The sequence below is a fragment of the Eublepharis macularius genome, chromosome 1, assembly GCF_028583425.1.
Source record: "Eublepharis macularius isolate TG4126 chromosome 1, MPM_Emac_v1.0, whole genome shotgun sequence".
NCBI lineage: Eukaryota > Metazoa > Chordata > Lepidosauria > Squamata > Eublepharidae > Eublepharis > Eublepharis macularius.
This window is the reverse complement of record NC_072790.1, coordinates 202,187,398-202,212,811: the sequence shown is the minus strand read 5'-3', so window position 1 is coordinate 202,212,811 and position 25,414 is coordinate 202,187,398. Positions and strand designations below refer to the sequence as shown.

Sequence of the window (25,414 nt, the reverse complement as noted above, 5' to 3'; positions counted from 1 at the left end):
GGGGAAGGAAATCAGCAACAATCCCCCCCACATGCACAGACATTTTAGGTGGAATCCTCTGTATATCAAACCCTCAACATCTAAACACGTGTCTAAAAATCTCAACTTTTCTTCAAACTTTACTTGAGTGATACTGCAGAGGAAAGTTATCACTCCCCGTTCTACATTGCCATAACTCTTCCTAAACACCCTAACTACTGGAAATACTAGCCTATCCCCAACTCAATGTAAAATCTGTAACATAATTAAATTTTGCAGGAATACCATCATTTCATACCTCTATTTTTTTTAAAAATGATCCAGAACAGCCTCATTTTAATAAGTGTCCACTTTTTAAGCTCTCAGCACAACAAAAAGTCCCTTCACCAGATGGATTAATTATTAAATGAAGTATCCAACTGCTGTTTATTTACTCAACATGCACACCAATTGGTTAGAATAGTGATCAAAATGTGTACAACACAACAGTACTTTATACCATGCAGAGGCATAATCCAAAACTTCTGGTCATACAATTCACATATGTTTTTGCACTACACAATTTATACCAGATTAAGAAAATACTAGTAAAATTCAGGATTTCGGTTTTGGACATCAAACAAGATCACTTATTTGAATTTTTGTGCCTAGAATTTCCCAGAAGTGTTTTTCTCTATATTATGGAAAGTGAATGTTCATGCTAGCAAATTGACAGAATCATTTCCATAATATATTAAATATAGGCCCCATTACTGTACTTGTAATATTTGACCTCATCACTACTTTTGCTCCTCATTTGTTCTTTTATGAAGAGAATTAGATGTCTCTACATTATACATTTTCTGCACACCTTTACCTTTTATTGGGCCATAATTGTACTGTAGATTTTAAGATGGTTTTGTATTATAGTCAGATATTTTGAAAGGAATGCTTAATATAACTGTTTTTAAAGATGTTACAATAAAAATCAGATTCTAACCATTTTTTTAAAATATGTGTTTTAGTCTATCTTGCTTTCAAATCTAACAAGTCAACTCCAGTAAATCCACATAAACACGAAAATCTATCCCCTCCAACCACTAATACTTTCTAAAGGACTATCAACATTATAGTCAGATATTGTGCCATGCATCTAGATCCCAGTAAAAATCAATGTCTAAAAAAAAATAGATCCACACTCTCCTTTTCCTCTCTCCCCCTCCACAACATAACTTGAAAGACGATTTAAAAGATAAGTTTCCCCAAGCCATGTTTTCCTGAACGCGGGCTTTAACCTTCACCCCATCAATATTCTGCAGCTGTTGCCCACAAGCGATGCAAGTATATGCATTCCACCAGAAATCGACAAGACTTTTAGTTCTCTACTTCCGGATAAATGCTATCTGTAAAGACCGATGGCCAAGCCCATGCCTAAATATTTTCGAGCTGCCTTCAAAGTTATCATCACCATCCTCCTCTTCTCAGGAGGAGGTTTCCCCCGCCTGAGCTGTAAAATTAACCAACTGCCTCGCCCATGAAGAGCCGGCAACGTCCCTGCCGCACAAGCACAGCATCATTCAAATCCCCCCTCCTCACCACACCTTTTCCCAGCTCCTTCCACGGGGAAGGCTCTCGAAGGCTCCCCCCCCCCGTCCCGATGTGCCTCAACAGCCTGAGCACAAGCAGCCTCCCGTTTGCCCCTTGACGCTCGCACCCTCTCCACTTTACACCGCCCATATATTAGACCCGGCGACGTTTACGACCCCAATTCCAGCAGCCCGGTCCCCCTCCCGCCCACCCCCAGGGCTCAAAACACGCGGCCCTCCGCATCGCCCACATCCCACACGTCCTCTGCGCGCCCGAACTCCTGCCATTTATAACAACGCAAGGCGAGAAGGACGTACGTGGGCTCCTCCGAAACACCCGATAGCGGCTGGCACTGCCCGCTTCGGGAAGCAACTTCCCCTTTAAAGGCAAGCTGAACCGCGAGCGGGCCCCGTCCCTTCGCACCAACCGCAGCGTTCTCCACTCGCCCCTTTACCCTGCCTTCAAGCTTTACTACTGAATCCGTTCCAGCCAATTCTACTAGCAACGATAATGATCATCCCTTTCTGTCAAAACTTTACTTTATAGAACATTAGGGCCTCGAAAAGCTTATCGCTTGCGCTCCTCCAATCTGCTTCAGTCCAGGGTTTCCCCCTCAGCACCACTTCTTTGCCCCCTTGCCACTCTCAGCGGGTTACCCTCCCCCGGTTTTTAATCTCCTTCGAACACTAATGGACTAAGCCAATGGCACGATTTCCCCGCTTACTTCTCAGTTCGCTCCTTGGTTTTGCACTATCTCCCTCCCCACCCGTCCTCTCCTTAGCCTTCCCTTTCCTCATCCTCCTCTCTAAATGCAGCCCAGGAACTTTACAGAGAAAGCCCCGAACGCGCAGTTTCCGCTACCAGCAAGGCGCTCACTGCGCCAGCACCAGCCCCTTCTCGGGTCCAATCGCCTCCCAGGACGCTTCCGCCTGTGGCCCCGCTTGGCTACCGGACTTCCCAGCAGGGGGCGCGTTGCTCTCAGCTCAGACTGTGCATGCCCAAATGACGCATTGCAGGTACAAAGCCACCAATCGGAGGCGTCCGTTAGGTGTTCACTCACTCACACGTTGCTCTTACTCAATCGTCTTCCGCTAAACGAAACAGTTCCTTTTAAAAAAATAACAATTAGGCCGTTCCCCAAATTACGATTCTTTATTCTTCGTTTAGTCTATTTTTAAGACTGTTTCTTCTTGCGAACATTTGGGAGAACACAGAGGGAGTTCAGAGCAGCAAAGGTGGGGGCGGGGAGAGAGATGCATAGTAGCAGCAACAGAATAGTTCAGTAATCGAGGGAGGAGAACCGGATCTCATTTTACCGGACGTTCTCTGACTCGACTATTTGGAAGGGGGAGGGGAGTGAGCGGAGGAATTCAGCAGGGCGGTGAGGAGGTTTATGAGGCGCTGCCGGGAGGCGCGTTGCGCTCAGTGTGAGGCGAGGTGCTGTGCGGTTTGGAAGCAGGAGAGGGAGAGAGACCTACGGCGCGCCCCTCCCGCCTTTTGTGCTTACCAGGCTGTACCTGTCTTGCGCTTTAGCTACAATTAATCGCCGCCAGGCCCGGCACAAGCCACTATGGTTAGCAAACGAGGGGATTTGGGGGTGGGTTGCTGGGTTGGCGCTTCGGTCGGGTGGGGGTTACTGGCGTTAATCGTGTAGCTGGAGGGGAGGCGAAGCATGCGGCTTTGGCGTTGATACTATTAGCGGGGACTGAGGGACAGCGCCTGACTAAAGGAAGTGGCTTAAGTGAGAGCAGGTGGGAAGAAAGTGCGTGGGAGGCTGACTTTGCGCGCGCGCGCATCTGTTTTCCATGGCAGAATTCAAAATTCAAACTGACGCTAACGACTGATCTCACCGACCGGGTGTTTTTTCCCGCCCCTGTGCGAGGAAGAGAAGCTTATGGGTTTCCTTTCCCTCTTCGTTTTCTTGTCGGGAGCAGTTAGAAGGCCGTTGGGATTGTATGGGGGGGGGCAGTGTTGCTATAGCAACTGAGTTGCCGCCGCCGCCCCTTTCGCCGCAGCGTTCCAGTTCACATGGGAGTTCTTCACAGAATCTCTAGGGCTCTGTTTCAATGGCGCATAAAGCGATAGGGTGGAAAATGCTTAGCACCAAAAACTATCGAGAGTAAATAAGGAACGGTGGGCGGCACTGGGTGCCGCTGCTATAAACGAGCAGCAACTCCTGTCCTGTGTTGGTCGGGCGCGCGGTGTTACCGGCTTGTTGACGAATAGGCTGCTCGTCAACTGATGGGACGGGAGGTGCGGCAGATTTGGCGTGGGAAAGGATCGACGAGCAAGTCAAAACTTGAAGCTGCATCTTCGGTGTTCGTATAAACGGGGGAGGGGGGAAGGGAGGAGATGGTTAGCATAGTAGCGTTTCAGCATCCGGAGGATTGCTGAGAGGGCTTCGAGACCTACAGATTAGGGTCTTGCTATCATTAATGGCAAAACCACGTGGTATTCTTGTTAATCATTGTAAAGTTTGCTTGAGTTGTGTACTTGTGTTGTACTACTGTAAAGTTCTGTTAGATTGCAAGGCTAAGAATTTTGGGTGGGCAGCCGTGTTGGTTTGCAGTAGTACAGTAGGGTTTGTGTCCTGTGGTAACTTAGAGACCAACACGTTTTCAGGATGTAAGCTTTTGTGAGTCAGAGCTCCCAAGGAAAACGGGTGCCATAGAAGATGTAGCTTCCCCACCAAGGAATATTATGGAACTTGTATGCTGAGAAGAAATATCTTTAAGGTGTCACTATGCTGTTACACGATGTCCTGTAATGAAGATATTCTCTTGAAAACATCTGGCAATTGTGGGGCTATCCCTGAGCTCTGATACCTGTAATGCAGAGTCATTGTCTCTAGTTTTAACGGAACTTCTTTGTTCAGTGATACTTGTCTCCCAGTTGGGAAGAATTTTTTAGTAGTATAATACTTCTTGCATTTAATGATTCTTGAATAGAAAAGCTTTATATCCGTGTTTAGAAAGGAGCATGTTGAAATGAGATCCTTGAGACATGGTGTGGAAATATCAGCCCTGAGCAAGAACAGGACACTTGACACGTCTTCTAATCTCTGTTTGGTTATAAAACTGTGATGAGTCCTGCTGTGCTCGAAGGAGATGACTGCGACTTTAGCAGTCAGGATTTCATCTTTTTGGTTAATGCCTCTTTTACTATTTTTTGAATATTTTTTTTAATGTAAGGATGTCTAAGGGAGATAAGCTTGTCAAAGACCATATAAACAGAAGGCAAGATAGTAAAGAATAAAACATAGTTACTTCTCAAAGTGTCCAGTTTGTGTTAATTTCTTTAGATCTCAAGGAGAAGGGCGGTTAAGTGATTCTACATTTGATCCTGAAATTATACTTCTTAGATTTCATTTTTACATAATTTCATTATCTGTCTTCTTCACATCAAAAAACAGATATTTAGAATATAAATAAAGTAACCTAGTTAAATATCATGAGATGTACTTTGAATGTATTTTGACCGTAGCATTAAGTTCACTGCCTAACCAAAATATTAATTTACATGAAAATGTTAGAAAGCCTTCCTAGAGGTAGAATATCCAGCAGTAGATAGCTGTAGACAGCTTTATATAAGCAACTTGCTAACATCCACAGTTCAATATTTCACCTATAAATTGTTCAGAAGAATATTTTGGTTAGTTGTTCAAATTGACAGTTATTAATAGGCATTTGTTTGATCAGGTGGAAATGTTAGTACTTACACATTCAAGTTAGTTGAAGTAGTGTTGCACAAATGGCAACTAAAATTCTAGTTAGTGCTGCTGGTTTTTACAGAGGATTAATCTTAAACGGAGCCTTTATCAATTGCAGTGTTGCCATAGGCACAGGTACCTTGTTTAGATTCCTTTTTTCACTATGAACAAGAAGCATTCCTTTGAGGTGTACCTATTTCTACAACCAGGGGGATTTCCTCTTTCACAATATTCTGACCAAGAAGCCTACATGTAATGAGTGTTTGTTGTTGAGCTCTCCTTCTATCCCAAGTGTGTTTTTCTTAGAATATACCTTTTACCACCTTCTCCTGTCCACAGAAGTCCTTGGACTTTACCACAAGTGATACTCAGGTTGTTGACCTTGGCACGCATTTGTCTTTGGGGATGGGTTGTTAGATGTAAACCAGGAGATGGCTTTGCTATTTTCTGCCCTGGGAAGACATTGAGATCTCTTCCACTGAGTAGGATCACATGACTGTTTTGCCATGAAAGTTAGAAGTCTGTGGTGTCTGGAAGAGGAGCTATAGATTACAGTGCAGTAATGACTGCTGACAGATACAATAGAAATGTGTAGGAGAGTTCAGAGCCTTTAACAGGAAGATGTAAGTGGTTCATCTGTATCTTGGCTCTTAAGTCAAACTCTTAATATGGTTGCTTTTGAGCAGTTGAAATATTGGACACTAACAAAGTTTTCAGTTAATGAACAAAATAGTTTTTTTCTGGTAGTCATGCTTTCTTAAGAGAGCAGTCTAACTCTTATGGTTCTGGGACCCATTTTAAGTATTAACTTGTACAGAGAAACCAAATTAACTATTTACTTTAAATATGCTTGCTTTCTGTGTGCCGCTTTCATATCATATAGACTTTGTGACAGATGTTCTATTTTCAGTTATTAGCTAGCTTGTTTTGTGCCATGCAATCTCTTCGAGGTGAACTTCCATTTCATTTACCACAGGGTGTGTCTTTTATATACATTCTGTTCCCCTCCCTGCTTCTTGACCCATTATTCTGTCTTCCTATACCATGCCTTGACAAATTTCCTTTTGTTCTGGGACTCAGCTCAGAAATTTAGGAGGTGGACTCATTTTTCAGCCTTCAGGAGTTTGCATTTTAATGACTATATTTTCTAAATATACTTACTACAAAACTTGATTCCAAGCTCAGTTTTTCTTATTTTTGTTAACTATGACAAACGTGTTATATTATATAAATAAATATGAGGTAATCTTGGTTGTCAGTGCAGCAAAAAGCTAACCTCTGATCCTAAATTGGAAGTTTTTTCCAGTTGCTCATTATTGCCTGCACTTAATTGGAATGCTAAAGGTACTACTAACTGCAGTGTGTTATTTAAAACAAAATGTGTAAATAAGCAATGGCAAGAACGTGATGGACATGTATTTTATAGCACCCAGCAAACATACTGTGCTATGAAATTAAGCTTTGTACTTCTGCTGAGGATTGTCAAGACACAGTGCATCATCATTGTTGAAAATATTAGGCACCACAATGAAATCCTCTTTAGGTGACATGGTGTGTGTATTTATCAAGCCCTGTCATATTTGGAACTTCACCTTTGCTATTTTGCTACTGGCTTAGCACCACCCTTTAGTAAAGCATGCAAAATTTCTCGGTAGTGCAGTTGTGTATTAGTAACATAGGAACATGGCAATACTACTTCAGTTTCAGCATCACTGCCAGATGGCTCCAGATGTCCAGAGTATGGTCAGCTGAGGAGAAGAGTGTCTGTGATCATGCGCAGAACATGCCTTAAACAGTGAATAACTTGCAACCTAACCATGGGGGGTTAGAAAATCTCACACAAATAGAGGCACATGACGGGGGGGGGGATGCATTCACTCAACCTTCCCCCCTTAGACAAGCCACTTAATTTTTGTTTGTTCAATAAGATGAGAGAGGAATGAACCTCCTGCCACCCCTTATGCAGTAATGAAATATTTCTTTTCTGCTTCTTGAAGCCTCAGTGTACTCCATCTAGAATAAAGCTTTTTTGGAAAAAGGTCTGAGGGGCTGAGAAGCAGCAACTGCAGTGCTTAGGCAGGCTAATCTTAAATGGTGGTTGCAGTCTTGCCACTCTAGTTCTATCTCAGTAATTGTCCTTAATGTATTCATTTAATGAGAGTAACCTGCAGGTTCACATATGACTGGATACCTGGAGTTTTCTCTCACATATGCCCTGCATAATCTTCCTTACGCACTGGTAAAGGGATGTCCCCTTGCAAGTGCATCCAATTTGAATGCTTGACAACCGCAGCCAGAGAGGGGAAAAGGTAGAAAAGCTGAAGTTGGACTGTTTCCTCCCTCTGACACCCTCCCTCCTATGATGCGTGTGACAGCAGATAGTTCTCTCAGGTCACAAACGCCAGGCGGAAGGAGATGAGTAAGTACCATAGATCAACAACATTCAGTATATTTGGGCTAGGTAGTTGCTAAGCCGATCCCCCTCCATTTCATTTCTTCCTTTCTGTTGCTCTTGCTCATATACTGATTTCATGTCATGATTCCAAAGTTAAGGTACCTTTGCTTTAAAAGTATTGCTATAGTACAGCTTCTATAACCTTGATTTGGATGGTAACCCAGTCATAACGTGCTTCCTTTGCAATTTACCAGGTCTGATGCACTCTGCACCATATGATAGTTTACTGAGCGTTGTTTGCAGCCCTGAACTGGCAGCAAAACCAGAGTGATTGTAAAACACTTGGCAGAGCAAAATACATGGCTGATGTAGTTGTGTGATGGGTTGCCTGTTCTAAGGTGTATGCTTGGAACCATCAAGTTGCAAATTTATATGATTAAGTTATATTTTGCCTGTGTTTTGTTAGCTCTGAATTGTTGAGCCTTAGTTTGAATAAGGAGGGCAGTTCAAGCTCATTTTGCTATGTAAATTTAATTTGGTCCTTGATACATTGTGTTGGATTATGGGATTCTTTAAGCAAGCTCCTTGTTAAACTGAAGAATGCAGAGTTTCCTGTGTACAGTTCTGAGGAGTTAAATGCTTTCTACAATATAACAAGTATAGATTCCATTATTGCAACAGACTAACAAGCAGAACATTCAAGATGGTCTACTATGTCTGAACCTCTCTTAATTTGTGGAGGACATCGTTGTTGCTAGTTTTTCTTTACTTTTTTGAAACTCGGCCATTCACTTTCCTTATTCATTGCTTCTTACATTGTGAGCTTAAGCAGTTTCTCTACAGAAATGGACTTTTCAAACTGATTTCACTTTCAACAGCATTGGGGAGTGTACAGTTCCATGGCCATTCTGATGTACTAGTTGATGCAATAGAAAATATTAGGAAGAGATCCTTCATCTTGCATCATTAACATGATGAAATGTAACTAGGGGTAAGGATGTCAGTTAAAATACAAATTGATGCTCAGCATTGTCTCAGATGTATACAGTAGCGCTGACATTCTCTGGCAACTTCATTAGTAAAATGGATTAATCATATTTATAGTTGAATGAAGTTATTTCCTTGGGGGCAAGCATTATGTTTAAAATATTTTAATCCTGCTTTTTTGCCAGTGGGTACCCAAAGTCATTTGCGAAAAAGCCAATGCAGTTTAAATAAGTTTTAAGTAAAACAGTCTATAAAGAAAACATAGTACACTGCATCCTAAACTGGTGTCCCATTGGGTTAGTCTCTCAAGGCTGTGGACTTAAAGCCAAAAGGTCCTTGGGCTTGTGCCCTCAACCTTCCTTAGGCTTTAAATACCTGCAGCACAAAAGAGGAATATTTAGCCTGAATCTTACAGACTGGCAGCCATCTTCGCACAATTCTTCCTTCCTGTTGAACACCTGCAATGGAATGGTCATGCTTCAACCCAGTGTTCACTTGGACTAGCTATGCCTTCTCATTCTGTTCTTCATTTCTGTACAGAAGGCTTTCTATGCTCGCATCCTTTGCAGTTGTGATGGTGCTGAAAGCCAAGAGAGCACTGGTTTCAAGCTTCCCTCCAGCTTAAATCTACTGTCAGTGAACATTTCCCACATTGTTTCATACTTTTTATCTTAGACAAAAACACAATAAAGCTAAACAAATGTTAACAATACTAAAACAAGTACTATAAACACGTTAGGGAATCCCTATTTCATTTTCAGCAGACTCTTTCCATAATATAATGTATTGAGATGTGTTCATGGGCAGTGAACATCAGGCTTTTCAGACCCAGTACTTGCTGAGCAGAAGACGCTTTGAGTTATAGGCATATGACAGGAAGTCATGAGTCTCCTATTGCATGGTAGGAAAAGGGGAAGCCAGAGTTATGATCTCTCTACTGTGAAGACTGGGACTTGGGGTAACCAGTAAGTCAGGAATGGGAAACACAAGCTGTACCAGAAACACATGTACCATAGTGAAAACTAGACATCGGTTAGACCTATTTGAATCCTCTCCACAATGGAGAGAGAGAACTTCCTTCCTCGCTGTGTGGCATGCATGTAAAGAGGTAGGGTAGCATCCTTCCTCTCTGTGCATGCATACAAGTAGCAGGTCCTTCAAAGGTTAACCAAAATGAAAGCTTTATAGGGCTTTGCAGTCCAGCAAGTGAGGTTCTACAACCCATATGATGGTCCAGACCTGTGGGCTGAAGACCTCTAATCTAGGCACCCACCAGTGCAGCTCAGGCTCATGTCATGCTTACTGCCCCATCTAAATTTAGAGCTGGCCTAAGAGTTCCCACTACTGCTCTGTGATTTCCAAGTTGAAATTGCTAATAGCGGGCAAGGAAGGAACATCTGATAACAAAAATTCATTGGAATTTTAAGAGCACACTGAAAACAGCAACTTAAGTATAATGTGAACTCATAATGGACCTCCTTCTAATGAGCCTGCAGAACAGTCTCTTGTTAAAATGGAGAACTGGGCAGTTTGCTCTCTTAGGAAGGATCACTGTGATAGGTTCCTAGTCACAGAGACTTACTGATTCCATACAAACTAAAATGTGGTAGAATGAAACTTTTAAAAGAATGTTAGCTTGTGGTACAACTAGTTTAGGTAATGGCTCTGAAAATCTTTTAATACAGTTCTGTACATAAAATTAGCTTCTGGAGCTGGAACAGATTAATTTGAGCTAGTAAACATTTTGTACTTGAACATAAAAATGTAAATAGGTGGTCTGATTGGTGTATTTATTTAAAACATTTGTATGCTGCCTTTCTACCCAAATATGATCTCCAAGGCAGCAAACATAAAAATTGTTTTAAACAATGTAAATTTAAAATAGTATAATTTTTTTTGTAAAAATTTACACCCCACCAAGAACAGGGATTGGGAGTATGCCAAATGAAACACAGAAGACAGCGACAGAGGGGGGAGACAAAATCTCCCTGGAGGGAGTGGGTTCCAAGTTTTGGCTCCACTACTGAGAAGGCCCTTTCTTGGGTTGCCACCTATCTAGCATCATATGATGGGAGCTCCTGAAGCAGGCCCTCTGAAAATGACTGGGTTGAACAGGCAGGTTCAAATGGGAGGTGGTTCTTTGCAATGTGCATAAATTGAGCCCTGTCTACAATTATAATTTCTGAAACTAACAGGGAAGTACAGAAGAAGAAAAGCAGAGGAAAGAGAATGCTAGAAATGTGAGTTTCAACAGGACATTTAAATTCAGCTGGGGACAAGCCGATCTTTCCAACTTAGTGGCTTTTTGGAAAGGAATAAAAGTTCCCAGTAGCTTTCAATCCTCTGAGATGATTGCGGACAGAAGTACTTTGATCTGCAAAGCTCTGCTGCCAAAGCAGGTTCTATAAAACGTTGGGCCCTCTGGCCAACATTCAGAGCGCCATGCTCATCTTCTCTTACTAGCTCCTGATGAACAGACATTGCACTTAACAGTGAACTGGAGCTTCTTAAACCAGTTCATTCATGTGTGTATTATACTGGAGGCATGTTTAAGTGGTTTAGGGTTACAAGATACCCAGGAAAGTACTAATGCTGCCTTACGAGAGTAGAAAGGTGGGGTAGAAATTTTGTAAACAGAAATGTTGCTAGATGTTTCAGGAGATCAGTTGTTGCAAATGGTATATTCCAAGGCATATGACCATGTCACTAAACTACTGGACTAATGATGCTAAACTTTATGTCAAATTAATTTTATCAGCTAGCTGCCACTGAAGTTTGGACTATCTGAACACAACCATTCCATCATGATTTCTTGACATACAAGTGTACAATGTATTTTCTAACACTCTTTCCATGTTTTAAAAATACTAAACATCATTTTTGATGCTATAAAACAAAAGAACTTTTCTAGCCTGAACAAATCCATATTTTCACTAGGCAAAGTTTACCTGTTTAACAGAATAATCACATGAACTTATTTGTAAATACTGTTGACTGCATCTTAATAAAAGCACTGTACAGTTCCTTGAATAGCTATCTTTTCTGTTTCAGTAAATGCATGAAATTATGCAACAGACAAGATTTACACTTATAACAAGTAACTAGAACAAATGACTAGAAATAATCAAGATTATGAGGCTGTGGCACATGTCAATATCTAATCCATAATGCTGGCTGATCTCATGTGACATCAGTTGGTTTTAGAGTCATGATCACTATTGCCGGTATTTGTGTGTTAATTTCATACTTTATTTCAGTTTTGAATTTTTCTGTATTGTGAACATCTACCTGCTGGCCCAATTATACAGATTTTTTTAAAATTTGCACTCTGCTTGGAGTTTTATCATCATCATCATTATTATTATCCCGCCCTCCCTGCAAGCGGGCTCAGGGCGGGTTACAACAGAAGATAAAAATATACAAGATAAAATCACAGTAAATTAATACAGCTTTCTAATAAAACACCTGCTCACCATATAAAAACCAAATAACATCTGATAGAGATGGAGGTGCGGCTTAACCATATATGGGGGGGTAGATGGTCAATACCCCCTACAGAAATGGAGTTAGACGGGGGGAGAGGCTCATTTGGTAGAAACCCTGATGGCCTCAACCGTACACCTGGTGGAACATGTCCATTTTACAGGCCCGCCTGAAGGAGACAAGATCTTGGCTGGCCCGGGTGTCTGCAGAGAGTTCCACCAGGTAGGGGGAAGGACCGAAAAGATCCTGGCTCTGGTTGAGGCCAATCGAGCCTCCCTGGGGCCAGGGACCACCAGTAGGTGCTTACCAGCTGATCTCAGCACCCTCCGGGGAGTATATGGGAAGAGACGGTCCCTCAGGTATGCTGGTCCCAGTCCGTTTAGGGCTTTATAGGTTAATATCAAAACCTTGAACCTGATCCGGAACTCCACGGGAAGCCAGTGTAGCTGCTGCAGAACTGGAGTTACATGTGTCCTGAAAGGCACACCCCTCAAGACATGGGCAGCAGCGTTCGGGACCTGCTGTAATTTCCAGGTCAGACTCAAGGGAAGCCCTATATGATACAGAGTGTATACAATATACTATCTTAGAAATGCATCACTGTTAAAACATAAGCAACTGATTCACAAAATATGTTCAACAGAAAAATGTATGGCAGCCTGACCACTGAGTGCTCTGTAATGCTCCAATACGGACTTAGCAATCATACTAAACCAAGTTTTAACTGTTTACAAAAAGCATCACAAAATGCTAGTCTGAAGAGTTCTATACCATTGTACTTTCATTAGCTCATTAAATGTGCGTTCATCATTAAGTTGTGCATTGCCCTGTACATTTAAACAGTATTTCATTTTGGGACGAGTTCACAGACCAAATCTTTGGAAATACAGACACATACAGAGGTAATTTTGCAACATGTGAGGGCTAACAAGATGAAACATAATCCTGACAAAATGGAGCTACTGGTAGGGGGAAGGTCTGACCCAGGAAATGGGTTATCTTGTATTCTAGATGTAGATGCACTCCCCCTAAGGGAGCAGGTTTGTAGCTTGGAGATGCTGCTAGACCCAGGCCTCTTACTGGATAAACAGGTGGCAGTGGTTGCTAGGGGTGCCTTTCACCAGCTTTGGCCCTTCCTGGGCAGAAAAGATCTTGCCACTGTAGCACATGCCCTAGTAACATCTAGATTAGATTGCTGCAATGCACTCTATGTGCTGCTGTCCTTGAAGACTGTCCAGAAGCTACAACTGGTACAGAATGCTGACTAGAGTAGGTCATTCTAGTCTTGTTCCAGCTACACTGGCTCCCAGTTTGCTTCCATGCCTAATTCAAGGTACTACTATTAGTGTTTAAAACCCTTTATGGCTCGGGGACAGCATAATTTAGTAACTAGGTGTTGCTTTAAAAAATCGGCAGTAGTTTGGGAAGGTGGCGACTCCTAATGCTTATTTCCAAGGTACTAACTGGAACTTTTTTGATATTTTGTAGGCTGATCAACTGACAGAGGAACAGATTGCAGGTAAGATCATAGACTTGAATTGTGAGATAATCTTAATGTATAATAAGTATATGTAATTGCATCATCAGTAATTAGAACATTCTTGGTTCATTCTTGGTGACTTAACTAAGACTGAACTATAATAGTCTCCATTAGTCTTGCAGTTGCTTCTTATGTGTGTTTACTGAGCATTTGTTCTATAATGCTTGCTTTTTCCTGTGATACGGCAAGTATTTTTTAGAAGTTGTAAAATAATGAAAAGATTCATTGTAAGCTTTTTCTTGTGCAGGATCTTGTATGTGGGCAGTTCAGAAATCTAGAGCCATAATTAACACTTTAAGATAGAGACGAAACAAAGCAATCCAATGCTTGTCCACAGATGTAAGATCTAAAAGGAAATTATTATATTGAAATTGCACATTAATTTCTCTTGAGAATTTGTAATAAGCTGGATCAGGTTGCTAACTTGACTGAAATACTCAACAGCCTGTGTGGTGTATAGCTACAGTGGCGACCTTGCTCTACCACAGAAACTAGCTGGGTGATCTTGAGCCACTCACACACTCTTAGTCTAACTTCTGTCTCAGAGTTTGTTGTTGTGAGGATAAAATGGAGAAGAGGAGCATGATGCAAGCTGCTTTAGGTACCCCCTGAGGAGAAAGATTTGGTACAAATGAAGTAAAATCAGTGTACATTAATTTCACACAGTGCTGGCTTAATTTTTATTCTAGCTGCCATTTTAGTTGTGCTCAACCAACAGTTGCATTGTAGCATCAAGGAACTGGCAATAATTTTGTGTTAGCATTCTTTCAAATTGAAGCTCTGTTACAGTTAATTTTGGCTTTCTACGGGTTTCACTGAATGCAAAAACTTTAGGTTTCACTATATTAGCTATAGTAAATACTGCTTACTAGCTGTGGCCTTGATAGTATTTAGTGTTCTGGAACTGGGTACACTTTATGTAAAGTCTCTTAAAGTGATTGATATACCAGTGGAAGATACTCAACAGTTAAGGGCCTGCATTTTCTGAGAAGCAGGGTAAAGATTCCATGGAGACAAGGCATTAGATAATCCACTTTCTGTCCATTTCAATTGTACAGAGGTGAGATATCAACATGGAAAATGACTTTCTACTCTATCAATAGAAAGTTGTTATTCCTAATACATAATGTCATCTCTGCAAGGTGTAGGAACATAATGTTAGAAAATATTGGTAGTGATATTGACAGTGAGGATCTTTCCAGCAGAAAAATGTGTTTTAAGCATACTAGTCCTGGTCAGCACATGTAGTGTAATATTTTAATGTATGAAAAGATTCTGCAAGCTTTTGGCAGACCTGCAGGCAAATATTCATTTGCTGTGGAGGCACTGAAATAGTCTTTGAGGATTGCATTATAATACTTGGGGTTTGCAGTAATACTTGCTGTCTTTTTTAGAAGAGAGCCATTCAGGCTTTGCTTCTGTCTCTTTCAGGCTTAGAGTAAATTCCAGCATAGTTTATTCTAAACTTGTCTTTGAATACATAAGCAACTAGATCTTCTAGCCTAACACTGAAGTAATAACTTTTATTTCTGTTGTCCTATTTTGATACAGATAACAAAAGGTTGATCAGTTCATAAACTTGATCAATTTAAATAGTATTAGTCTTTGGGTACTGAGTGTAGAAGAAACCACAAATATAACTTAAGATTCAAGGATAACAATACTAGAATCTGTTTTTTCCTGAGGTACAATAGTTGATGTGTTTAATCCAAGAGACCCGTTGGGCAATCTGGATTTATTTGATTTTTTCTTAATATTCTTAATAGATACACTTTTCATTTTTCTGTTTTCCTTATTTTGGGTATAAGGAAAGCATTGAGAGTGGGAGCTTTTTAAAGAAAGGAGGCTATATTAATGAATAAATACCTTTTGCCTTGCCTAATTCTATTGCATTGTATTTAAAGTACGGGATCTTTTTCAGGCGAGAAAGTTTAGCAGACTACAGTTATTCATTGGTTGAAATGTGTGTGTTGATAATGATTAAAGGTGCTCTAAGATCTATGGAGTAGTGATACTGAGTTCAGGAAAAGATAGTTTCACGCATACAGATGTGGGGTCATGTTGCAAGTTTTCATTCACGTGAACAATAACAAGCCTACAGTATATAAAGTTAAAAATAGAAGAAAAAAAAGAAAAGAAAAAAAGGAAAAAAATTCGGTTGATTCAGTTCAGTAATACCAAACTGGGAAAAAAATGGAATTTGGGGAATACTGAATCCATTTTCCAGTTCTGTTTAGTTATACAGAGCAAATTTGATAAAATTTGGCCATTGTTTCCTATAGGAAACTCTTCCAGTGGCCTGTGGGGATTCTTTTTTTTTTTTTACTGAATTTCACCAAATTTGCAGGGGGGCAACTACTAACTGTTCTCTAATGACCCCCAAGTTTCATTAAGATTGGACACCAGGTGGCCATTTTAATGCAGGGTATCTACTCCTAACTGTCCTTTAATGACACTCCCCCCAAGTTTCATGAAGATTGGACCGGGGGGCGGGGATTTTATGGCCTCCCAAAGAAGATACCCCCAGCCACTTCCAATCTCCATTATTCCCTGTGGGGAAATCCTATACCTAGCCTATCTTAAAAACACTTTAACACTTTACAACTCTCTAAGGATACCCAAAAAAAACACCCAAACACAATTAGATTAAGTTAACAAACAGAACCAAGCACCCCAATGAATACCCCCTGAACAACAGCTACCAACAATAATTCAACACCTGGTCAAACCAAACTTGTACACCAATAGAAAACAGAACCCAGCAAAAAACACTAACCAAACTTCTGTAAAGAAAGCTCAACAACAGGGGAAAACAGCCTCCCTAGAAGAACAAGTGAATTTAATAAAATTAATAGGAACTATAAAACTCCAAATAAATTACCCACAACAGGATAAAACGACCCCCCCCCCAGAAGAACAAGCAGCAAAATGAACAGTCAAAATTCAGAGCCCTTCTACACAAAAGCCTAACTAATGTCCTCCCACTCACAGCAAAAAAGCAGTTTTTAAAATACAAATTAAAAAAAACTCCCCCCCCCACTCGATACCTCCCAGACATCAGGCCAACCCCCTGCCTCCAAAGAGAGGAAAAAGCCAGTGAGTCTACAATTCTCAAACCAGGCAGCAGCTGGGAATCTGCTCCACTCGCTGGGCAGCAGGATCTAGTCACAGCCCAAAAAGAGAAAGTCAGCAGCAGCAAGCAGCCAGTGTCTATCAGTCTTCAAGCCAGAGCAAAATGGAGGCTGACTGAGGCAAGCCTCCTAATTTAACTACTTGCAGCAGTTTTAAAAAGGCACTCTCCTTGAGAAGGAGAGCTGCTGCAAGGATTGTCCATTCACGCTCCCCCTTCCGCCTTTGAGTCACTCCCCCTCCCTTCTCCCCCCTCCCATTTGGTAAAAAAAGGCAGGAAACAGTGTTTCTTTACTCTTCCATAGCAAGGAATAGGGGTGTGTACTTCAGGTATCCTATTTGGGGGAGATGCCCGAATCGGACCTGATCCATAAAGATTCGGGAGTTCCAAATCAGTGTCAGCATGCTGGCCCTGATTCAGAACTCCCAAATCAAAGCTTCCAAAAGCATGCAGATTGCTTAGGGAAGCTTCAGGGCCTGGGGCTGGCTTCAGTTGGCAGGCGGGGGAATCCCCTCGCCTACCAGCTGAAGTTTAAAGGGCCCTTTCCTTGCCACTTGCAAGTGCCAGGGCCCTTTGAACTTGGCCCAACCCCAACCCCCCCCCCCCCACACACACACTCCTTACCTGGGCCGAGAGGGCCGCTGCGGTGGTGGAGGGAGCGGCTCTGAGCTCTCCCACCTCCCTGCTGGCATCCAATGGAGGCGGTGGCTCCAACCTTCCCCGCCGCCCAGTTGGCCACTGCAGGCCCCGCAGACGGTGGCAGAGGAGCCAGCCCCAGGTGGCCCCAGCCTCATGTGGGTCGCTGTGGCAGCAGAGGAGCTGGCTCCGGGCCTAGTGTTAGAAAATGTTAGAATTCTAGTGGTAATCAAGTGTCTATTGTTATCCCTGGATATGCAATCTACTTGAAGGGGAGGAATAAACAGCATGGTAGTGGTGATGTTGTATATCAGAACATTGCCACACTTAACAAAATACTAGTGACCGTATTTCTGCTAATAACCAAGAAAGAACACTAGATGAAAATAAAATACTGCAGTCATACTGTTATTTCCCTTGACCAAAACCCCTGTAACAACCATCAGATTTTTTTCCCTCCATCAAGGCAGTCAAAAGAAGTTTCCAAAGGGTTGCTGGGTTTAGTTGCAACCAAAACAGCCAAGTATCATTGCACCTTAGTTTAAAAAATGTATTACAGCATAAGTTCATGCTTGCTAAAGCTCACTTAGATGTATGAAATGCTGTCCTTGGTTATCAGCATGTCTGTATACAGAGAAAGTACAGCACAAAATTAGGGTAGAGAGTTAATGTGTAATGAAAGATTACTCATTATTATGTGCTTTGGTTGAATAACTTGTCTGCTATCTTAAAGTACAGCACTTCTAAATATGATAAATACAACTTTGAAACAGCCAATGGAACAGTGGCTTTGCAGCAATGGCTGTAGCACTGTCAGACTCAACATATAGGACTTAAACAGTTATATTTAACTTCAGAGGAAGAATTTCTCCAAAATACCGTCAAAGAAACTGAAGGGATGAATTAGAATCAAATCCAGTCATGATGTTTGGAGGCTATTTAAAACCATTAGAACAGAGCTCAGATTAAATGTATACGCTATCCTGGTTTAGAAAGAATGCCAGAGTCCAGAAAGATGCCAATATGGTTAAGAATTGTGAAGAAAACAAAAAAGGCTTCCTTCTTAAATGTGGAAGTCTTACTCAGATGAGGAAACAGAATAGAAACTGTAACAAAAATGAATTTGAGTAATGGCTAAAAGTACAGAACCCATTACCAAACTTCTTTAAGTAATGTGGTAAACAAAGCCAGCTAGGAGGCAGCTGGATCTTTGGATGAAAAGGTTCTCTGCAGTGCTTTTACAAGCAAGTGAAAATCTTCCCTAAGAGAAACCCACATCTCTGAACATTATGTTCAGGCAGAATACCCTGACCAGGGTAGCTCAGGCAAGCCTGATCTCGTCAGATCTCAGAAGCTAAGCAGGGTCGACCTTGGTTAGTAATTCAATGGGAAACCTCCAACAAAGGTCAGGGTTGCAGAGGTGGGCAATGGCAAACCACCTCTTTTAGTCTCTTGCCTTGAAAACCCCACTAGGAGTTGCCATAAGTCAGCTATGACTTGACAGCACTCTGTACCAACATCTGAGAAAGTAAGCAATAGATGACAACTGATGCAGCTAATGTACAAGTTCCAAATTATCATACCATTTGGACTTAGTTGTATTCTTAGGAGTACTTAAAACACCTTATAAATTGAAAAGTAGCCAGTATAAAATATAATTCAGAGATCCCCTGGTTTATTCTATAGTTCTGTCAGTCTAGCCTCTGTCCCAGATAAGTTGATAATATTAAAACAAGAATGGCAGATATAAGAGCAAATCTTATCCGGGAACTTCAGTAAAAATTTCCCTTTACAGAACTTTTTGGAGTTGAGGTGTCATCAGACTTGTGGATATATGTTTTATCCTGCTACTCAGTAAGGGTAGCACATTCCATTGGTATAAAGTGCACTCTGCTGACACAGCAGGCTGCTTCTCCTATGGATCATGTTACCCATACCTGAGCAGAGTGTGAGGGGATGACCCATAATACACTTAGATAAAGTATTAATTTCTTGCCAAAGGCAGTTCTTCATGAAATAAAAGAACAGGTTGTTTTATGGTTTAGCAGTGGGTTAAAGAATAAGAATAGCATAAGAACAGACACAGTACTTCCTTCCACTGTAGATCTCTGATGTCCCTGCATTGATCCATATTAGGACTGGTGCTGTTTAAATTTATAAATTATCAGCAGAGAATGTGGAAGTAGCCAGGTTTGTGGATGGAACAATTTCTGCCTGCAAAGCATTACTTGCTTCTTCCCTCCCACTACAGCCCCAAATGCCCCCCTGAAATGCTTTTCCTAGGGGACAGCCCCCTCCCTGGAACATTTCACACTACCCCAAGAAAATGGAGGTAAGAAAAGCACACGTTGCTGGCAGAAATCTGTCTATGAAACACTGATGAACCCAAGCCAATGCCTGTATGTGTTACATGGATATATTTGGACTATAGTGTTTGGTTCCTGTTGCCTCCATTCAGAATGATGAGATGGATCCAGCCATCCTCCAAAGAGCCTTTCTCCAGCCTAAGTCTCTTATTTATGTATTGTCGAAGGCTTTCACGGTTGTGGGTTTTCCGGGCTGTATTGCTGTGGTCTTGGCATTGTAGTTCCTGACGTTTCACCAGCAGCTGTGGCTGGTATCTTCAGAGGTGTAGCACCAAAAGACAGAGATCTCTCAGTGTCACATCTTTTCCACAATGTGACACTGAGAGATCTGTCTTTTGGTGCTACACCTCTGAAGATGCCAGCCACAGCTGCTGGCGAAACGTCAGGAACTACAATGCCAAGACCACGGCAATACAGCCCGGAAAACCCACAACAACCATCTCTTATTTATTTTTATCTTAAAATATTTCTTAGCTGCCCTTCTACTTCATGGCACTCAAGGTGGCTTACAGTGTAAAAACAACAGTAATAAAATATAATAAAATTAAAATCACAGTTTGAAACTGCCAGTAAAAAGAGAAACTTAATTTATCAAATGTAGTCCTAAATAAAACTGTCTTTAAATGCCTCCTAAAAATCAACAGCGAAGGAGCCTGGTGCATCTTTCTGGGGAGTTTGTCCCATTATCATGGGACTGGCACTTAAAAGGCCTCTCTCATGTACCCAGACAAGCTTGCCTGGTTGATGGGACTATCAGGAGGGCTTTTCCCTGTGAAAAGTCTTAATGCGTTTGGCACTTTTTAGTTTGCAGGGGCTTATGAAATCAGGGTTGTTGTGAGAGAAAGGTAAAGTTCTTCCCCACGTCGCTGGAACTTGAGTAACTGAAAACTGACAATATGTTCTAGAGAGGCAAAAATGAAGTACGATTTGTTACAGTGCATAGCTAGCTAATGGCCACATCATATGGTGACTGGCACTGGTTTAAATTACATTAAAAACATAGCAAAGTCAGATGGTAGATCCAAGAGCAGATGTTGGCAATGGCTTAACGTACTTCTCTTCAGAAGCAGCATCTCTCTGAATAAGATGTCAGGGACTTTCTTTCCCTGCCGGAAACTTCCAGAAGATAGTTGGCAAGCCACTTTTGGGAATAGAATGTTGGGCTAAGGTTGGGCTAAGACTTATATTCTTGGAAGCTGCTTTTTATACAAATTGATGCTGAGCTCAGAAAATCAGCGCTGAAATTTACTTAATTCCGGCTTTGCGAGAAACAAATGCTATAGATGGCATTTGACAGAGGTACACCAAATCTTACTAAATCAAATGACTTAGTTGTGCTTCAGTTTCTTTGAATTCTATTCAGTATGCTCATAATAACAGTTCAATGCTTTTATGACCTAAAAGTAAGTTTTGTAGTTGCAAAAGTAACTGTACACACACTCAACTTGGGTTGCTTAATCTTTCTGTTCTATAGAATTCAAAGAAGCCTTTTCACTATTTGACAAGGATGGAGATGGTACTATAACAACAAAAGAACTGGGGACAGTGATGCGGTCACTTGGGCAAAATCCAACAGAAGCAGAATTGCAGGACATGATCAATGAAGTTGATGCTGATGGTAAGCTTTGCCTAAAGCAGTTCAGTCACTAATGCTCAATGTGATTTCTACTAACCGCCACTATTTTACAGGCAACGGGACAATTGACTTTCCGGAATTTTTGACAATGATGGCAAGGAAAATGAAGGATACAGACAGTGAAGAGGAAATTAGAGAAGCATTCCGTGTATTTGATAAGGTATTCAGTTAGTTTTGGGTGGGTGGGTGGTAGCAGGTACATCATGCCCGTCTCAACTCTTCTTGAGGTCAGAGAGTCTCAGAAGCACCTTTGCTGTGGTACAGGGTTGCACAAAAAAGGAAAGTCCTTGAAGTTCTTCTATTTAGTTGGTAGGGCTTTAGCTGGCATGCTTGTTTGAGCTAAATGTACTCTGCATTTCACATTGCTCAGGCTTGTTGAATGCAACTGTGTTAGGAAAAACAAATCAAATCTCAGTTTCCAGTCATGCTGAAAATGAGATATTACGTGATCTGCTTTTTTGGGCATTTTGAAACAGTTTATAGATGGTAAAGAGCCTGAGGGACTGGTTCTTGCATGAGTGGTATTGAGAGACCCAAGTATCTGAAAGTCAGATATGAAGATCTCATTTATATAAACTAATTTCCCTTTTAAAATACAAGCATGGGCCCTTCTGCTCTAAAAGAGAAACTTGTTTTTCTTACTTACTAACTTATCTGATGTAACTTGCATAGTTTTCTACAAGGGTGCCTAAACCAGTCTACAAAAGCAAGTGGTGGCTCTTGGATGGGGAGAATGTTAAAAACTACATTGAGGGTAAAAGTGGTGTAGGAATAAAATAAATAAAAATGGCAAAATATGACTCGGATGGAAATGGCTAAGAGATTAATGCAGAAACCAGGAAAAATAATTTTTACAAAGCATATGGTATCATCAAATCCCAAACGTTGCTGTTGGATTCCCAGGAACAGCTTTGGGGGTGGGGAGTTGGAGGGTTGCTGGGAGAAACGAAAAAAACCGCCTTCCCCTCTCTTTGCATGCATGGATCTGCTTAGGGTCCAGTTCATTGTCTGTCTTGATCTAATACAGCCAGGTGCTTTATAGGGCCCTGCATTTATAGCCACCACAAATGTTAGAGTTGATTTCAAGTTCTATGTGGGACTTGAACCTGTATTGCAGGTTGAACTGCGCTAGGGACTTGTCTGGTTTTACATGCTCTTAAGAGTCTCTTGTTTGGGCTAGCTATCTTCTGTATTATATTACTGTCCCAAGTTATAAGCAGCTATGCTGGCAGGCTCACTAGAACCAATCCAAAAACATTAAGTACCTTTTCTTAACAACAATTCAACATTAATATGAGAAGCTTCTTGCTGACCGGTCTTAAGATTTTGTACTGCTGGTATGTTTAGATCATATGAAAGCCAGTTTGGTGTAGTGGTTAAGAGCAGCGGGACTGTGATCTGGAGAACCAGGTTTGATTCCCCACTCCTCCACTTGAAGCTACCTGGGTGACCTTGGGTCAGTCACAGCTTTTAGGAGCTCTCTCAGCCCCACCCAATTCACAGGGTGATGTTGTGGGGATAACATTCTTTGTAAACCACTCTGAGTGGGTGTTAAGTCATCCTGAAGGGTGGTGTAGAAATCTTCTACTACTACTACTACTACTACTACTACTACTACTACTATTATTATTTGCTTTCTTACTGCCTAATATTTGACCAAAACTACATTAAAGCTTCCATAAATTAGTGTACACTTGTCTGAGAATTTAACTTGCACATAGTGAGGCAATACAAAATATATCTTGGCTACTCAGAATTGTCAGTGCTTTTTTGTTAAGAGGTCGATTAGGAGGTTGAAAGATAGGAGCGCAGCGCACCTGAAGCTTCTGATAAATGCACCTATTTGATTTGGCTGTTTTAGGCATGTACACCAGATCTAATTGATTGTAGCCCTGTTACATGTTTAGAAATATAGGCTACAACACCTTGTTCAAATATGAATATGCATGTCTATTTAGTGATAACAGAATTACTTTAAACATGTTACAGGATGGAAATGGCTATATTAGTGCTGCAGAACTTCGCCATGTGATGACAAATCTTGGAGAGAAGTTAACAGATGAAGAAGTTGATGAGATGATTAGAGAAGCAGATATTGATGGTGATGGTCAAGTAAACTATGAAGGTAAATTGAACTATTTCTTAATGGAGTGTGTGTATATGTGCGTGCACACAGCCTCCCCTCCCCAAACATAGTTAGGTTGCAGAACTGTTGTTTTCATATGGGCAGCAAGACTTTCGGGCTTCCCACACCTCCCCAAATAGTGATTCTTGAGGGTTCAGTTGCCTTCCCTAACTAACAATCCATGACTAATTTTTTTGTCCAACTTGGTGGCTAGCTTGATCAGTACTTTTTCAGTGCAGTTTGGCTAGCTTTACAGTTAAAAACTTGCCAAGCATTTAAACTTTGGGTTCAGAACATAAGTTGAGCAGCAAAACTAATAAAACTGTTTGAAGTCCTATCATTTGAAATTTGTCTGATCTTGGATGGCTAGCAGGTGGCTCTCAGAAGACTTTGATCTAGGTGCATTTGACTTGGGTAGCCCAAGATAGCCTGATATTGAAAGTTAAGTGGGATCAGCCGTGGTTAGTACTTAGATGGCAAATTACCAAGGAAGTCCAGGGTAGTTGTATAGGGTTGCAAGGCTGCTGTCTAAAGACAGGCAATAGGAAACCACCTCTGAGTGCTTCATACCGTGAAAACCCAATGGGATCACTATAAGTTGGTTGTGACTGCCTGGCAAACAAAAACAAAAAATAGTTTATTGAGAGTGTGGTCAGCAGTGAATGAGTCTTATAAATTGCCATCGCTTTTCTTTCTTTTCCTTCCTATGGAAGATTAACTAGAGGAACAAAAATGTTAGAAAGTAAAAACAAAACCACAATCCTGTTTGTAGACCTGTCATTGAAGATCTGAAATGCTTCAAAACCACTATAAATAGGTGTGCATGCAAGTTTCATAGAGCTGGTGGGGAGGGTGGTCTTGCCTGAGACTTTGCAGGCACTGATCAGCTAATAAAGCATGTTATGTTGCTCTTAATTGGAAGATGTTAGATACTGAATAAATCTTGCTCTTCTTCTTTCTGCAGAGTTTGTACAAATGATGACAGCAAAGTGAAGACACTGTACAGAATGTGTTAAATTTCTTGTACAAATTGTTTATTTGCCTTTTTCTCTGTTTGTAACTTATCTGTAAAAGGTTTTCCCCTACTGTCAAGAGAATATGCATGTATAGTAACAAATTCATTCCTCCATGTTTTCCCCTTTATCTGTCATTCTGATATTTTGGGAAAATGATCAAAGTAACAAATGTTTGCATGTGGCTTACTCTGGATATTTAAGCCCTTCAGCACTTCTACAACTAGATGGTGTTGGTTAAATGAGGGAACATCTAGGTTATGCCTGTTTAAAATTAGTTATTTTAGGAAACTTAGCATGTTGTTGAAATGTAGTCTTAACTCTGTGTGGACTATGGACAGTCAACAATATGGAATTAAAAAGTTTGCACTATTGCAAAACGGGTGTATTATCCAGGTACTCGTACACTATTTTTTTGTACTGCTGGTCCTGTACCAGAAGACATTTTCTTCTATGGTTACTATGCTTTTAACTCTTTTGTTCAGCCACTTATTTTCAAAGAATCTGCTTATGGCACAACTTGCCTCAAAACCATTCCAAGTTGTATATTTGTTTTCCAATAAAATATTACAATTAACCCATATTGTTTCTGTGCACTTTTGAATTTGTACCTCTATGCTTTTAAGGTGTTATGAATTGCATATATAAATTGAAATGATGGAGAAATGATCCACCGGGTCCTTTATATTCAATTGCATTCTTTTGCAGTGACATCTGAAATGCGGTGGTCTTTGGCACCATTTTGTTGTCTGGCTTGAGTTCCATCTAAATTGCAGCATGTGGACAGTTCTCCGGTGATACAGGAGCGCTGGATGTTGTACATACAACTTTTCACTGGGGACAAGCCAC

The 25,414-nt window shown here is 41.1% G+C and overlaps 1 protein-coding gene across 1 annotated transcript; it reads left to right on the top strand.

Moving 5' to 3' along the window:
- Positions 1–2,953: 2,953 nt before the first annotated feature.
- On the top strand, positions 2,954–25,148 carry CALM2 (calmodulin 2). Its single transcript, XM_054984125.1, has 6 exons — positions 2,954–3,118; positions 13,608–13,638; positions 21,266–21,409; positions 21,481–21,587; positions 23,417–23,552; positions 24,517–25,148. Exons 1-6 carry the CDS (start codon positions 3,116–3,118, stop codon positions 24,543–24,545), a joined length of 450 nt encoding a protein of 149 aa, XP_054840100.1. The 5' UTR covers positions 2,954–3,115; the 3' UTR covers positions 24,546–25,148.
- Positions 25,149–25,414: the final 266 nt, after the last annotated feature.